General features: G+C 44.3%; 1 protein-coding gene across 3 annotated transcripts in view; it reads left to right on the top strand.

Annotated features, from left to right (window-relative positions):
• The window catches only part of RAB3GAP2 (RAB3 GTPase activating non-catalytic protein subunit 2), a 64,583-nt gene that overhangs the window by 22,300 nt on the left and 25,850 nt on the right, over window positions 1–16,433 (top strand). For all 3 annotated transcript variants that reach the window (XM_018572147.1, XM_018572140.1, XM_018572154.1), the window contains exons 4-13: window positions 1,763–1,844; window positions 2,411–2,458; window positions 5,485–5,560; window positions 6,452–6,553; window positions 8,479–8,578; window positions 11,167–11,265; window positions 12,369–12,517; window positions 12,596–12,675; window positions 13,882–14,111; window positions 15,572–15,788. In XM_018572147.1, coding sequence (XP_018427649.1) covers window positions 1,763–1,844; window positions 2,411–2,458; window positions 5,485–5,560; window positions 6,452–6,553; window positions 8,479–8,578; window positions 11,167–11,265; window positions 12,369–12,517; window positions 12,596–12,675; window positions 13,882–14,111; window positions 15,572–15,788 — 1,183 coding nt within the window. The remainder of the gene's footprint in view (window positions 1–1,762; window positions 1,845–2,410; window positions 2,459–5,484; window positions 5,561–6,451; window positions 6,554–8,478; window positions 8,579–11,166; window positions 11,266–12,368; window positions 12,518–12,595; window positions 12,676–13,881; window positions 14,112–15,571; window positions 15,789–16,433) is intronic.

The raw sequence follows: 16,433 nt of genomic DNA, 5'->3' as shown, positions 1-16,433 counted from the left end.
CCCCCCCCCCGAGCCCCGGAACGGTACCCATCCATGGCCTGTTAGGAGCTGGGTCGCAGCCGGCAGCAGTCTCCTCGGCAGTCCGGCGCAATCTCTTTTACTGCAAGGAGTAGTTCAGGGGGTGCGTTCACTAAGTGGAAGCAATTACAGAGTCAATACATTCTTAGGGATGTGTGTGCCAAGGTTACCAGGCTTGCGTATCTTCTCTTGGAACCTACTTAAAAGGTGAAGTGGAATTAAGCAGTTGGATTCACTGCATATGAAGAGTGTGTTACATAATTGCCACTTCATTACAGCTGCTTGGAATAGTGGCTTGTACCGGAGGATATTGATATGTGGGTAAGGAAGACACTTGTCCTCTTGAGAAAAAACACCACATGGGTAATTTGAACATTTGAGAAAGAGTGCTCTGAAATGCTATAAAGTATACAAACCTGTCAACAATCACCTGTTATTGTAGCGACAGTACCAAAGTGATAAAGTAAAAATGTGATTGGTTGCTGCGGTTACCACACTTGAGCCTCATCATTGTTCTTAGTAATGTCTACCCAAATAATCTCACTGGTGAGTATGCATAAAACATAACTGGAATACATGATATTTGATATAATACAGATAGATTTTCACTTAAATCTTTCTCATATTTAAAAAGGAGACCCACAAAGATTTACTAATTGCAATAATTGCGCAGCCTCCCTCCAAATTGTATATATAATTTTGAGATTTTCACTTTATTTTATATAGGGAAGATTTTTTGATAGACGTTGCCATAAATTTCCCGTACTTATATTAAAGGAGAACTATGGGGTTAGTGTTTTTCCCCATAGTTCTCCTTAGGGTAACGGGAGGACACAAACTAGCGTCCTCCCGTTACCCTAAGCTACAGCTCGCGGTATACTGAGACGCCGCAGCCGGAGCGGATCCCAGACTTAGACGACGGGATCCGCCCAGCTGCGTGAGTGACAGCTGGCTCTGCCTATCTAGAGGCAGAGCCAGCTGTACCCGCCCCCTCCCCGTCTGTTCCGCCAGTCAGCGCTGGCAGATCGGAGCGGGGAGAGGGGAATCCAGCCCCTCCCCCTGTCACGGCAGAGAGCTGTGACAGGATCGAGAGGTGAGCGAACCCGGTATGTGTTCCCTCACCTCCCGATCTACTGAGCCGACCTGTGACAGTCTCATTGTCACAGGTCGGCTAGAACTATGAGGTGAGGGAAAAGCAATCACCTCATAGTTCTCCTTTAACGTAAACCACGATGAAAGGGTTGCATGTCAGAGTGATCCTAATGGTGGGGTTTAGTTTAGGGGTCAGGACATGCAGGTCACTGTTTTATATTTCACTATACAGCTTTATCAGCAATGATAACCCCATGCACCATCTGCCGAAAACGGAATGGACAGTAGACATTTCTCCGGGCAACTTTATGAATAAGAAAATTGTTGGAAAAAGAATCTCCTGTGAAAAAAAGCTAATTTTTAATATCTGACTTTTTATTTATGGCTCCTTTTGTATGTTTGAATATACGGTGATCCCCCGAGATTTCAGCATGGTTTAGTCATTTCGTAAAACTAAAAGCGTGCACTCCAGGACAGAAGGGGAGCTCCTTGAAGCTCATATTATTCTGAACTGATTTTCTTTTTTGGGTATGGATCCCAGGAATTGTGATGAGCTCTGTGTGATGATATTATATGAGACACATCTGGCATGACAGTCTTAATCAAGCATTGGTCTATCACACTCTGATGTGCCTTTTGTTTGAATCTCTAGCTAAGTGGAAAGCAGATGGGAAGGGAAAAGAGGAGATGCAGTATGAAGTGGTCTGGAGCGGCTCTCTAAACGCTGACGATAGGTATGTTGTTTGTGCTTCTCTAATATGCCGTGCAGAATCAACTTATATTGCAGTAGACTTGTCCTGAATTGTATTGTGATTGTAATGTCTTCCTTATATTGTAAAGCGCCGCACAAACTGTTGGCGCTATATAAGTCCTGAATAAAAATAATAATAATAGACTGGGAAGGGTTCCTAAAGGTGGCACAGAATACGCCACCTCCTACCCCTGTTGTAAGCCTACCCTCTTAAAGGACAGGCTAATTTTGGGATAAACTCCCACCTAACTTATTCCAAGTTAACCACACACACACACACACTTACCTCTTTCCAATGGCCTCCCACAATGTTTACAGCTTTGTTGTAGAAATCTTGTCTGCAGCTGCCCGCTCCTGTGCAATATACTAGAATGGGCCATATACTTAGAGTACCCATGGTTTGAAATGCAGCAGCATATGTTAAACCACATCTCACTGTACCTGCTCTATATTCTATTATGACTTGTGGGATTATAAATATCAGCTGATTGTACTGTATTTCACTTTATGGCCTTCATTTAACAGCATAATATGTTGCTTGACTTGCAGTGAGTTTATCAGCAGTGCACTATGCATCCCGCTTGCAAGCCAAAAAAGGTAACTTTTGTTTAATGTCTTCCATGTCATCAGATATCAGTGTACAATGTTCCTCTGAATCATCTGCTGTACCTAGTTACAATGTTAACTACCGTATATACTCGAGTATAAGCCGGCCCGAATATAAGCCGAGGTACCTAATTTTACCACAAAAAACTGGGGAAAAATATTGACTCGAGTATAAGCCGGCCCGAATATAAGCCGAGGTACCTAATTTTACCACAAAAAACTGGGGAAAAATATTGACTCGAGTATAAGCCGGCCCGAATATAAGCCGAGGTACCTAATTTTACCACAAAAAACTGGGGAAAAATATTGACTCGAGTATAAGCCGGCCCGAATATAAGCCGAGGTACCTAATTTTACCACAAAAAACTGGGGAAAAATATTGACTCGAGTATAAGCCGGCCCGAATATAAGCCGAGGTACCTAATTTTACCACAAAAAACTGGGGAAAAATATTGACTCGAGTATAAGCCGGCCCGAATATAAGCCGAGGTACCTAATTTTACCACAAAAAACTGGGGAAAAATATTGACTCGAGTATAAGCCGGCCCGAATATAAGCCGAGGTACCTAATTTTACCACAAAAAACTGGGGAAAAATATTGACTCGAGTATAAGCCGGCCCGAATATAAGCCGAGGTACCTAATTTTACCACAAAAAACTGGGGAAAAATATTGACTCGAGTATAAGCCGGCCCGAATATAAGCCGAGGTACCTAATTTTACCACAAAAAACTGGGGAAAAATATTGACTCGAGTATAAGCCGGCCCGAATATAAGCCGAGGTACCTAATTTTACCACAAAAAACTGGGGAAAAATATTGACTCGAGTATAAGCCGGCCCGAATATAAGCCGAGGTACCTAATTTTACCACAAAAAACTGGGGAAAAATATTGACTCGAGTATAAGCCGGCCCGAATATAAGCCGAGGTACCTAATTTTACCACAAAAAACTGGGGAAAAATATTGACTCGAGTATAAGCCGAGGGGGGCATTTTTCAGCACAAAAAATGGGCTGAAAAACTCGGCTTATACTCGAGTATATACAGTAGGTTTAAAGAAAACCTGTGCTTTGTCCATACAGAGCAAAGCAACAGTATGGTTTTATACCTAACTCCACCGTACCTCTCCAGTACATACTCACCTTATATTACCTCACTGTTCTGTTAAGCTGATGGGAAGGAAAAAAATGCCCGCTACTTCTAGGTAAGGAGGAGCATGTGTCTCCATCTGACAGCTCTGGGCCAATCACCAACACCAGTGCAGTCATATCGGAAGAGTCCCCATCCCTGGGTAATTTGAGGGAGTACATTTTAGCCTTTACAGGACAGTTTCTTCTATTTCTGGCAGCCGGACAGAGTGGCGGGGGAGTGAAGGAACAGTATGTAGTGCCGAAGGGGGAATCATTATAGTGAACTTGTTACCTTGACCTGCATAGGCAAAGCGCAGGTTCACTTTAAGAAAAAACTAATTTTTATCAATCAGCATCTTACAAGCCATCAGTATGTGGTTCAGAGGAAAGCAAAACAAACCCTATGGAAAGCTGTGATCAAATGTACAAAAAGTCCATCTTGACCCCAAATCAGTTTCCTGGATCAAAATATACCTGTACTATGAAAGGTTGGGAAAGAGTACATTTTTGTTGTTGTTCTTGTTTAATGTTCTTGTTCCTGTTTTACGTCCATCTGTCTGATTTATATATAACCAATGGAAAGTGTTTTCTGCTTGCAAAGCTAATTTGATATTGTTGTTGTTCAAGAAAGTATTTCACTGTAGACAAGTGCCTCTGAAACCTGTATAAGTATGTATTTACTAAAAATAAACTGAATTCTGTATTCAGGATACTTGGTGTCTGGATGCATTATTCTCGAAGCTTCGAGGCTGACAAAGGATACAGGAACGGGCCGGCATAAGGAGAATAGCTTACATACTATTAAATACCATCATTGCTCATTAATTCTTGTTAATTTGTTTGGCGCTTGTTCTTCCTGTCTGTCTGGTGTGACAGAGCAATCCTCAGCTTAACCCATCTTACTGTAAGGGCTCTCCAGGGGTTCATTGTTAATCCCAATGACCATGGCCAACTTAAGAACAGAATCCCCCATTTAAACCGTGCACAGGTTGATTGTGACATACACTATATAGCCAAAAGTCTGCTGATTAGTGATGGGCTCGGGCGTGTTCGCAGCTCCACGTGCTGAGCCCGCCAGGAAGCTGACAGCGCCGCAGCGCCAATCACAGGTACTGAGACATTATCCCGATCCGCAGCTGCAGAGATCGGGATATGTCTCAGTGCTTGTGATTGGCGCTGTCAGCTTCCTGGCGGGCTCAGCACGTGGAGCTGCGAACACGCCCGAGCCCATCTCTACTGCTGATACCCAACCATCACACTTGTATGAGCTGATGGGACAAACCCTTCAAACACCATAGGTATTAATATGGAGTCCCCCCCCTCCTTGTGATTAGAACAGCCATCATGGAAAGGCTTTCCACAAGATTTTGGATTGTGTCTGGGGGCATTTTGTGCTCACTTTAGTCAAAAGACCATTTGTGTGGTCAGGTACTGATGTTGGATGACAACACCTGGCTTTCAGTTGGTGAACCACATCTTCCCAAAGGTGTTCAGTAGAGTTGAGGTCAGGCCTCTATGTAGGCCACTCAAGTTCCTCCACCCCAAACTCATCAAACCATGTCTTTATGGAACTGGCTTTGTACACAGGGGCACAGTTATGCTGGAACAAAAAATTTTCTTCCTCCAAACTTTTGCCACAAGGTTTGAAGAGCACAATTGTCCAAATTGTCTTTGTATGCTGTAGCATTAACAATACCTTTCAGTTGGAGACAAGTGAACTCAATAATTTGTCGGGGGCCATATTTTGGTCATATAGCTATATCTGGAGCCATTATCTTCCTATGTATGGCCTCCCTAAGTCCATAATGTGTCCTATCCTTATATTACATATATTGAGTCTGTTTGGTATCACCATGTCCAGTGACTAACTCATGTCTGGATCTTGCAGGAGCTCTACTGGAAGGCCAGATTGGACTTGTATAGTGGTGGGCTTCACATCTGGCTACGTACGGTTCTATACTGAGGTTTGTACAATATTTTGTAAGGCTGCTTAGACAGACATTGCTTTAAACACAAATCCATTGTTTTGGGATATGCTGGGGAAAGGTAAAACCTTTGATAGGTTTTTATTGCTTTCTGTATTCCTGACGTGATTTCTCCAGACTTCAGTCACGGTTACCATTCAAGACACGAGCTTAACAAGTACACAACAAATGACACTTGTCAGGGGTTCTAATTCTTTCGCTTTCTGCTGTAAAAGTTTTTTAATTGTTGTCTGTGCTCCCATTTGAGAGATTCTACTTACTTCCTGTCTCAGTGACCAGACAGAAAGGTGGGGGAGATTTCTCTACTGAGGGCACAGACAGCTGTCAAAACCTTAAAAGCACGTTCACACCAAAATCACAAGGAACGGAAGCTCCGTGTACTTCCGTTTTATTGTGTTGTGTTTTATTGTTTCCCTCTTTTTTGCCAATCTTTATTTTAATTAACATGTCCTGAGTGGACAAATATCTATGTATTTTTTTTTTCTTTACTTCCGTTGTGTTGTGGAATGCAGCGACGTGAACTGGTACCATTCACACCCATACATTTTTTTCAACGCCCTTGTGTCAGCATCCATTGAAAAATGGATTGCAACGCAACACATCTGGTGTGAATGGTCAAAAACTAGTTGCAGATCAGGTGCAGTCACTCTTTGGGTATTCTGACAGCGACACACTCACTGCTGTCGGGATGCAGTAGCCCAGCAGGGGGTTGTTTTTTAGCGTGAATGGGGAAACCAAACATTTTTTTCCTGTTCAACTTCACAAATCATCTTAAAAAAAATGTCTGCTTCCAGTGATGGGATTGGTCACCTGGTCTCTGCTAGCACAGAAATAACAGGAGGTAATAGTTCCCTGCTTTCGTTTTTCCAGACTGGAGTGCTGCTTCTTGCCCAGCTTTTGAATATAGACCCGATCCTACAGCTAAAATGCAGAACCTACGAAATACAGAGACACCTGGGAGTCACTGAGCAGGTACGATGGTGGAAGGTTGTGTCTCTGATATAGATATCAGCGAGGGATTGTGCCAGTACATTGATGCATTGTAAAATCTTTTATTGTACACTTTAGAACCTACAGCATTTTCACTATTAGTATCGCTGTAATAGTATTTGTTGCCTTGATAACATAGAATTTATTGTTGTGATCTATTAATTTTGGGTTTGTGCTACGGGCTAGGTTCAGCTTTTGGGTAAAGTTTTAGGTTTGGTGTACTTTAGAGTTCAGTTTTAGGTGATAACTTGAGGATAAGTGTATGTCTGGGCAACATATACATTCAATCTCTTTAGAAATGTTGCAATTCAGTAAAGCTATCTGTCAATTCTGCCAGAAATCCAGAAAGATCCTAACTTCCTGTTTAACTCCTTTGTGACCATAACACAGCTTTTTAAGTCCAAATGTAAAGTTCCCTTGCTGTGAAAACATTAATTACCCTGCAGCTGAGAGCTAGGGATGTACAGCTGTGTGTATTCCTAGTTTTCAGACCCGCCATCAATCAGAAAATGTAGTCAGAGAGTTATTGTCTAGTTAACTGATGCATACCAACTTGGTCTGGGAATCTAAGGGGTCTATTCACTAAGCTGCCGTAGGCAGCCAAGTGAATGACCGACCTGAAGTGAAGTGAGCCGAACACTATTCGACTATACACTTCAGGCTGGTACGGCTGATTTAGCCGTACATCAGATTGCTTCGCATAGCTTCGGGTCGGCCGAACATGTTCAGCATGTTTGGCCGACCCGAAGTGCAGAAGGAGTTCGACTCAGCCGATCCAACATCTGGATCGGCTGAGCCGAACCTCCGGCAGGCTTCTCACTACTGTTCGGCCTATTCTTATAGATGCCGAACAGCCGGCGAGTGAATAGCCGAATGCAGTGTTTCTCTCCTTGGCGGCCGGGAGCAGGAGACTCCCGGGGCGCCAGGGAGAGTTTGCTGTTTGGAGATCAGTGTCCCTGGTTAGCAGGTAACCAGGGACGCTGATCTCTCTTCAAGTGGCTGGAGCCAGCTGTAAGATCACGGCTGGCTCCGCCCAGCCATCAGAAGCAGGCTGTCGGCCAGCCAATGGCCGGCCGCTCGGCCAGCTTCGGCTTTCAGCACGGCTCAGCCGAGCCGATGCATATGCGTTCGGCTCGACTTAGCCGCTCGGCCACGTTCGGGAGCTGTACGGGTTATTGTGAATAGCCCGTACAGCACCCCTTCGGTTCTACTGAACCGAAGGGGTCCTGGGGCCGAAGCTAGCCGAAGGATCGGCCGAAGCTACGGCTAGATCCTTGCAGCTTCGTGAATAGACCCCTAAGCTTCAAAAGCTGCGGTCATGAAAGGGTAAAGCTGACGAAACGTTGCCTCTAATGCCCTGAAATCCAAACCAGGGTAGTCGGCTCTACCCAATTTTCTTTTGCTGGACTTCTTAACTGCTACGCTCTCCTCGTCTCCATAACTTAAAGGGTGGGGGGGTTCTGCAGTTCAGCTGAAGACAAAGACCACTGTTTCATGTACATTTCCAAGAAACTCCTGCAACCTATTCCTCCTGAACTAACCTGTGCGAACAGCCCACACCTCAGCTTCCTACTTGCCTCTGTACCAGAGGCGCGTCCTCTTTGGTGACGGCTGCACCTATACATAGACTTGTATGGGGGCTATCCTGGACAGTAGCGCTGCATCTCTATGAAGTCTCCATTCACCGGCTTGACCAGCACCAAAGGATTTTTGCAGAGAAGAAGTAACCATTGCAGCTCTGTACAGAGGTAAGAAGCTGGGGTGGGGTATGTTAGTGCAGGTTAGATCAAGAAGATAAGGGAGTAGATCTAAGGAATTTCTTATACAGTTGTCTTTTAATCAGTGATTATAAGTGTACTCATGTATACAGTATGTCTTTCTTTGATGTGTTTTGTCTCCTCAACAAGCATGAAGAAATGTCCATCCTATACCCATCCGCTCTGGTCACAATCGATGGCTTCAGCCTTTTCCAGTCCCTCAGGGCTTGCCGCAATCAGGTAGCCAGAGGTAAGTCGACATCCCATACCGCTCATCAATGGAAAAAATATTCCCTCTTACAATCTGCTCTTATAAGCATGTGCTCCTATCTGTCCATTGTGCATAGATACGTCTTGTGCATTTTGTAGACATGTTACCATGGAATCTGCATGTTTCTGTGATGGTGGATATTATAAGTTTAATTAACTGTCAGTACATCTCCCTCGTTATTCTGTGTATTTGTCAGTGTGACTTCCAGGGGATAATCAGGAATCTGACTATAAAAGGCTAATGTAGAGATACATAAATAATCAGAATAAGTAGACTATGGACAATCTGACAGTTATGCCTTTATGGAAAGATGTTCTGACCAGTTTCCTGCCCGTTTTCTCCACATTGTGACAAAGGTGAAAATAAGCTAACACTATCTATTGGAATATGTTGTCAATTAATAGCGACTTTCCTCTGCTGTGATGAAAATGTCTGCGGTGGATCGCTTTTTAGAGGTTGTTAACTGGCATTCTACAGGTTTCCTGAGTGCCTGTTTTTTTTTCTTTTTGTTCCCGAGGTGGTTTTACGTTAAAATACACTTGTCACACGGTTACGGCACAGTCCTGTTGACTTGAAGGGGTGCTCTTGGAAAGTGGCACTGCCTGCCACAACATGGCATGCTGAGTTAAATTTGCCGCTCAGCAAGGCATTGTGCCTATTGCATTGTATACACACTTGAGTGGCCATCATATTAATTTGTAAGTGGGCGGTCGGAATGGGTAGTGGTAAAAAAAAGGGGATCAACCGCATTTTTTTTACTGCCCCTTTTCCACCTGTGTGAACTTAGCAAAGGGAGTCTATAGTATTTCTGTATGTATTTCCTTATTTATTATATTCAGGATTAAAAAGTACATTTTTGAATATTTTTTTCTTGGCATTAGGTGGCTTTTCACATTTACCTACCTAGTCTAAACTACTTTGTTTACAGAGCTTAATATCTTTAATTGTCTCACACACACAATCAAGTGATTCTGAGCAGTGGCTTCTCCCCCTTCCTCCTCTTCTCTGCTTGCCATATTCAAATGATATAATTTCACTCAGAGAATCTGACAATGTTAGGTTATTGGTGATGTAGTCTCTGTCATTGCAGATGATTTGGGGACTGATTTTAGATAGCTGCTGATCGCCTGGCTCTACCTGAGCACTCAACTCAGTCTCCTGAAGTTCATCCAGTAGAGACCATGTGACTGGCATTGCTCGCATGACTTAGTGCCAGCCAGAATACAGAATGGCCTTATTAAAGTACCTTGTAGTGTCTGGAAGTACCTGTTAGTCTTTATTTTCCCTATTGGAGCCCCCTTAGATTCCCAGGCCCAGGCTGAACATAGGGCCTTGACTTCTGTCAAAGTCTAGATAAAACCCACACTACCTTACTAAGCCCATACCCCGTGATTCTGCTGTCAAATATCAGAACGTTGGTAGGCATTAGAGGCTCGGACATTTCACAGTTGAATGAAAAGGGACGTGGCTTATGCTTCATTTACACTGGGCGATATGGGCTTCCTGTGGCAGGAATCCCAAATGTCCTGTTTATATGCAGCCGCTGTACCCGTTGAAGTTAATGACCAGGTGACATCAGCCGTATCAGTAGGCAGCAGTCCGCATGTAATTGTATGTGATATGATTACATGCAGTTTGGAATAAATCATGCATCTATCCTGCGTCCAGGGACAGTTATATATTCCAAACCACATGGTACTGGTACCACATACGATTACATGCGGACTACCGCTTACAGATGTGGCCGATGCCATCTGGTCATTAACTTGAACGTGTACAGTGGCCGCATCTAAATGAGATTTTTGGGATTCCTGTTGCAGGACCCTCCAAATCACCCAGCATGTTTGAAGCCTATATCTTGGCTTAGTAGATGTTGATGACCCATTTATAGTCTCAGTGTAGGATCTAAGAAGTTCCACAGGAATGGAGTTGGAGGCCAGCACAGGTACCGGTTGATACCATGTTGTCTGCATGTCAGTAGTAGCTTTGGACAAGGAAGCTTTACTATAAAACAAAAGGGAGCATTTGGAACTCCTTTCCATTATTTCAAGTTACAGTTGTCGTTAACATTTTATTCAGGAAGATCTCTGTCTCTCCTGACTGGTAGATCCCAAACTTGTGGTGGGTGCTGCAGTGACAGGCGGTTGGCACCACAATCACAAGTAATGTAGAAAAGAGTCACCGGCATTCCAACTGTGATATAACTTCGTCTTTTATTGACGCACGTCAATCATATCACAAAGTAAACAACGTTTCAGTGCCACATAGGGTCCTTTCATCAGGAAAAATATGGGACGAGAAGAGTCTGGACACATGATCTGGTAAAGTCATGTGATGAAACCTCCTATCATGCTGTCTTCCCTGTTGTTATGTGGGTAACACTCCGAAAGACACTGCAGACGTTAAACCAATTTTATAATTGACTTGTAAAAGGCAAAAGCAGTATGTTGCAAATGTGTGATGTTGTGCAGATTTCGGCCCCACCTGGTTATACATTCTCCATTGAAAATAGGGACCAAAGAGTTTCTGCCTTCTTAAAATGTGTTCTGTTTTACTGTATCCACCAGCTGCTGCTTCTGGCAATGAAAATGTCCAGCCCCCTCCGTTGGCTTATAAGAAGTGGGGCCTGCAGGATGTGGACAGCATTGTTGATCATGCCAGCGTGGGTAAGTTTCATATTCATTTCCATTATTAGGCATTTAGTTAATATGTACAGAAATTGGAATGTTCCAGTGTCCCTTGAAGCCGACCTGACCAAACCTAAAAGATTTTTAAGGTACAAAAAGTGCTGAAGTGGAGACATCTTGTGTAGCCTTATTAGTGAACGTATTAGTCTTTAAATTAAACCTTGTGCCCTTGTGATTTTAGGGTCATGCTGTGTATGTGGCTTGGACTTCTGCTCAAGTTGATGTTAAGTAAACCTTCCACATGCTATTCAGGTTTCAAAAGCTTGAGCCGCTACTGCCCATTGAAGTTCTGATATTTGGCATTTAAATTGCAAGGTTGAGCTTAGCTCAGGGAGGGGTTGGCTAAGCCAGAGTTCTAGGCCGCATTTAAAACCTGGACCTCAGGTACAATAGGCTCCACTGGGGCAAAGAGATCCAACACAGGCACTTGTAGGCACCAAACTGGTCCCTGCACATCATCACTCCTGGTCAGGCGCACATAAAAGTAAAGATTTGCTATCTTATAGGGATTATCTATAAATATAAGGTATGCCTAAGCAGCACCCTGAAAGGTTTACCTTTTTTGTCTTGAAATTCTCTTAACAGTGCATTTCCTGATATGTGAGGCACACCCATTTCTACAGCCTCATAGTTGTCTATCTGCAGTGTGAGCTCACCCAAGGCATTGCTGCCTCTGACTACTAGTCTCTTCAGATTCGTAGTGAGATTTGGTGGTGTCACTATCATGCTGCTCACCTCTTGCTGCTGCATAAATATTCCTTCATCAGTCACTAGATCACTAGTCATCATGTGTGTAGCTTTGACATGAGGAAGTTAAGCCCAACTGCAATGTAGAAGGCCACCACCCAGTGCAGATCTCAGCATGGTAAGCCAGGAATGGAGAAGAGATCAGCTGCAGGAAGCCCCTGGGAAATACTGTTCCTCTGCTGAGCTTTTTTAGACACAGCCTATATAGTGCAGGTTCTCTTCAATACTAGATCTGATACTGTTGAATATCATTCTCCCAACTCTCCACCTTCCAAATGTTCGGCGAAGTTACAGTTGATCAATTTTGTGTCACAATAGTGTTTTCCTGTCCTCAGGTGTCATGGCTCTCTCTCCGTTTGACCAGATGAGGACTGCCTCCGTTTTGGGAGGCTTTAATGCTGCTATAAAGAGCAGCCCCCCTACCATGTCTCAGTATATTACTGTGGGCTCCAATCCGTTCACAGGATTATTTTTTGCTTTGGAGGTATGTATGTTAGTAGTGTTGTCACATCTGTTGTGTTATGCTAACTTACAATGTCACTTACCCTGTTTATCTCTACAGGGCAGTACGCAGCCATTATTGTCTCACGTGGCTCTCGCTGTTGCCAGCAAACTCACCTCAGCCCTTTTCAATGCTGCCAGGTACTGTGAACCATTTCTGCCAATTCCATAATATAAGACTTCCATATAATTTTAAATAGATAAAAGGAAATGGTTGGATCCTTGAAGTGAACCTGTGGCCAGGCTATGGACATGAACATATACTTAATGAGGAGTAAATGAGCATTGAAGACAAGCCCTCACTGACCTCTCTATTAGCAGGCACTCATCAGTGACTTAACAGCTTAGCTCACCCTTGTCCCAGCAGTGTCTCAGCAGCTCAGCTCTCCCTGCTTCCAGCAGTGACTTATCAACAGAGTTCCACCTCTTCCCCTTTCTCAGCTACCCCTTCTGCCCCCCCTGACATTTACACAGCAGCTCAGCCCCCCTTCCCATCAGTGGCTCAGCTCAGGTCAGCTTGCTTCCCCTCCTAGCAGTGATTTGGAAGCTTAACTGACCCTGCCAGCAGTGACTCAGCAACTCAGCTCTCCCTTTTCTCCTCTCTCAACAGCTCAACTCACCTTTCTCCCCCTCCTAGCAGTGACTCAGCAGTTCAGCTCCCCTTTCCATCTGAGACTCAGAAGCTGTGCTCACCCTGCTCCCTCCTCTCAGCAGTGACTCAGAATTTCAGCTCCCCCTGCTCCCAATTCCCAGCAGTGTTTGCTCAGCTCAGCTTTCCTTGTTCATCCCTTCCTTCCAGCAGTGCATCAGCTCCCATTGCTCCCCCTGCCATTAGTAAATCGGCATACTTCCAGCCTTTTAATCTGAACAAGAAGTATTAGCTCTGTAAGGGGTGAGCTGAGAGAACGTTTTCCTACGAATGGCCATGCTTGCAGTAGCACAATATTCATATATTATTTCTGAGGTCTCGTTCACACCTAGGCGTATTGCATATGCGCGTCTGTCGCGCGTTTTTTTACCGCGATTCGCGGTAAAAAAGTTGCGCGACCGTCGCGCGTTTCCGAAGGCTACTTGGCTGTTATCCAATGGAAACGAGCAACAAAACGGCCCAAAGTAGTACCTGTACCTTTTCAGGCGTGGGCCGTTTTGTAGCGCGTTAGGGGCGGCGGAAATACGCCAAGGTGGGAACGAGACCATTGAATACAATGGGATTTATTTTTTTGAGCGTTTTGTAGAGCGTTAGTCGAGCGTAGAACGCGCTACAAAACGTTCAGGTGTGAACGAGGGCTGAATGTCTGATGTCAGCTTACACAAATCTGGTGTGATGATGATGATCTTGTGTCTTAGTGGCTGGCTGGGCTGGAAGAGCAAACACGAAGAAGAGCCACAGCAAAAACAGAAGCCTAAAGTGGAACCCGCCACCCCCCTGGCTGTCCGGTTCGGTCTCCCTGACTCCCGCCGTCATGGAGAGAGCATCAGCCTTTCCCCGTGTAACACGCTAGCTGCTGTAACCGACGACTTTGGAAGGGTTATCCTACTGGATGTGGGAAGAGGAGTCGCCATTCGAATGTGGAAGGGTACTGATTTCTTCTCATTACTCATTGAATTCATTGTCAGGATCTGTATTTATATCTGAATGATTTTCATGACTGTGGAAACCTTCAGCCTCTTCTTGCAGCAGGTCATATGTATAAAGGCAGCCAGCCAGCCCTATCCTAGTATGATCCTTCAGTCTGATAAGTTTAGTTTTTGTTCGTACAGAAACATTACAGGGTCAGTCCACCCAAAACTGATATTTAGGTTCTTGGAAGATGACCAAGCATGTAGTTACTGGATGCTAATATTTCTCAGAAATGTTATTTGTGTCATCTCTGTGTTGAGGTCCCAAGTCTACACAATGGCTGTGCCCATTGTGAGGAGCTGCCAGTCCAACTGCTGCATTTTTATTTATTTTATATTATGAAGAATATGCCAGGAACCCAAAGATGGACAGGAAAACCCCTAATTCCTAGGTGGACAGTAATAGAGTCAGAGTTATGGCAGGAGGAGCTCACTGCTGGAGCACACAAGATATATATGAATCCAGAGGCTGGCTCAGCCCACCACACTTCACCTATAAATAAAATATATCTTATGTGTGGACTCAGTGTGTTCATAAACATCAATTGTACAAGATTATATGACAACTAAAACTTGTTTTCATTTTTGTTAAGCTGACCACACGCCTTAAGGTCTTTTTTCTTTCAATCTTTGTATGTACCATTTAACCAACTAATGGTAAGATATCTGCACCCCATTTTTTCTTTCACAAACACATGTGGCCAGTTTAGGACCTGTTATCAGATGGTTGCAGGAGCTCTCATCTGTGCACACACACATCTGATGCGTATCATGCTTACAAAAGTACACCTTCACCATTTTCAGGCATATTAAACAAACTTGGAGGCAGTAATATAGATGTTCAGTTGTTGATCACTGTCTATGGACAAGGATCATCTGACGAAGACCCGTTTTCCCTGTTTATAATAAACAGTGCTTTCACTTGTTCCTGCTGCCATAATGCATAGGTGTGGTGCCACAGCAAGTTGGCCTTAACATCAAGGCGCTGCATTTATGCGTCAGCCGGCTCCGCTGTTCTGTCCTGGGAGTGCGCTCAGTGGCACACTCTGAATAGTGATTAAGGTTTCACTGACATTTATGGTTGGGCGCCGTTGTGATGGCCCCTTGATCATATAACGGTTGTGATGGCCAATCACTGTGATCACAATTGGCAAGCCTGCATCTGACTTTCAGAGTTAACAAAAAGGCAGTCTGAAGTCAGAGGCAAGATGTTAGGCAAATGAAATGCCATCAAGTTAAGGTTTACATCTACTTTAGCAGTATCTGTTTCCACTACCCATTATGGTTAGCGATATCCACTGTTCATCTGACATCCAGGGATCCAACGGAGGCTGAGACTTGACAAATGGTGTTGTATGTCAGGAGAAGAGAGACTGTGCAGAGTCATTTATCATTCCTCCTTGGGGATGTCTTCCAGGCTATCGGGATGCTCAGGTTGGATGGATGCAGATAGTGGAGGACCTACACGAGAGGGAAGCGGAGAGAAGCCATTATTCTCCCTTTGGCAGTGTTCAGGGTCCCCGCCGGGTGGCCCAGTTTCTTGTCATCTACGCCCCTAGACGGGGAATCCTGGAGGTATGGAGCACGCAGCAAGGACCTCGTGTTGGAGCGTTCAATGTGGGCAAACACTGCAGGTAGGGACGGTCCTGATACTAAACTGTGCAATAGATTGAATTAATGGGGTTTGTGTCTTGAGTCATAGTCATATGACTGAGCTGTCCTGCTGTCATCGGACATTCTCTGTGGGGTTATGCATTTTAAAGGACACAGCCGGCTCCACACTGTGGCTTGTGTGGTATAAGTGACTTGAAAAATGCAGGCACAGTGTGGAGTAATCTTTCCAATTACTTTCCTTTTTAAAGCTGACCATACACTGTTAGGTTTTTTTGTGTTCAGCCTGGGGTCTAAACTGAAGAATGCAACATTGGCTGCAGTCATTGTTTGCCTGAGAATTGTCCACCCGGTTTCTTTGATTTCTGATTGAATGATGTTGTCAGAATGATGAATGATGTCGGTCACGAGGTTGCCAATAGGGCCACACCAGAGCAAAATTTTGCTGGTCCATAAAGAACCAGTTGAAATTTGCTCATTGTATGGCCAGCTTAAAGGAGAGCTATGAGACGAGTGAAAATCACTCAGCCTCATAGTTCTAGCCGACCTGTGACAATGAAACTGTCACACATCGGCTCAAAAGATCGGGAAGTGAGCAAACACATAGCGTCGCTCGCTCACTTCTCGATCTATCCCTGCAGAGAGCCTTGACTGTCATTTACGGCTCC

Source organism: Nanorana parkeri, unplaced genomic scaffold, assembly GCF_000935625.1.
Source record: "Nanorana parkeri isolate BGI_ZX_2015 unplaced genomic scaffold, ASM93562v1 scaffold43, whole genome shotgun sequence".
Lineage (NCBI taxonomy): Eukaryota > Metazoa > Chordata > Amphibia > Anura > Dicroglossidae > Nanorana > Nanorana parkeri.
The sequence above is the reverse complement of the archived record's forward strand: the minus strand, read 5'-3'. Positions and strand labels throughout refer to the sequence as shown.